The sequence below is a fragment of the Sinocyclocheilus grahami genome, unplaced genomic scaffold (assembly GCF_001515645.1).
Source record: "Sinocyclocheilus grahami isolate Dianchi unplaced genomic scaffold, SAMN03320097.WGS_v1.1 scaffold198.1, whole genome shotgun sequence".
In the NCBI taxonomy this organism is placed as follows: Eukaryota; Metazoa; Chordata; class Actinopteri; order Cypriniformes; family Cyprinidae; genus Sinocyclocheilus; species Sinocyclocheilus grahami.
Window position 1 is genome coordinate 129,956 of NW_015505377.1, and position 731 is coordinate 130,686.

Consider the following 731-nt stretch of genomic DNA (forward strand, 5'->3'; position numbering starts at 1 on the left):
TATATATATAGCATCCCAGCCTATTCTATGTTATTCTGTTTTTGTGCATGCATTATAATATAGTTCATTCATCAGGAGTAACAGGATGAGTTCAAATGAATCAGTGATTCGCTTCTGATAATTCGACTCACCAGTTCTGCTTAAACCATTCCAGCGCGGCGCGATCGTTAAACTGACGCTCGAAGTCAAACGCGTGAAGCGACTCGTTCATCTTCATCGTGCTGTAAGTGTTTATATCTTCAGCAGGTGAACCTGAAGCGATGATGAAGCTGTTTCCGCGAGGAACCGGAGAAGATCGCTGATCGGCACCAACACGCCTTGCGGAACTTCCTAATTATATGCGAGAGGGGGAGGAGTCAGAGCTGCAGTTTCATCCAATCAGCATCAAAATACGCGTAGACGGTTGCATTTTTTATTAGACGAGCACGTTTCCCAAGTTTTATATTTATGAGCAAAATTTGCACAAACAGCCACACACCCACACACTCACACACACACACACCCACACACTCACACACACACATGCTGGTTTTTATGGTTTATGGGGACTCTCCATAGGCGTAATGGTTTTTATACTGTACAGACCGTATATTCTATTGCCCTACACCAACCCTACCCCTAAACCTACCCCTCACAGGAGACTTTCTGCATTTTTAGATTTTCAAAAAAACTCATTCTGAATTATTTATAAGCCTTTTGAATAACGGGGACACAGAAAACGTCCTCATAAA

The 731-nt window shown here is 42.7% G+C and overlaps 1 protein-coding gene across 1 annotated transcript in view; it reads right to left on the bottom strand.

Moving 5' to 3' along the window:
• Positions 1 to 339, bottom strand: part of LOC107595159 (elongation of very long chain fatty acids protein 6) — an 11,504-nt gene extending 11,165 nt beyond the window's left edge. The window contains exon 1 of the mRNA XM_016285496.1: positions 132 to 339. Coding sequence (XP_016140982.1) covers positions 132 to 217 — 86 coding nt within the window. The 5' untranslated portion in view covers positions 218 to 339. The remainder of the gene's footprint in view (positions 1 to 131) is intronic.
• Between the last annotated feature and the right edge of the window lie 392 nt (positions 340 to 731).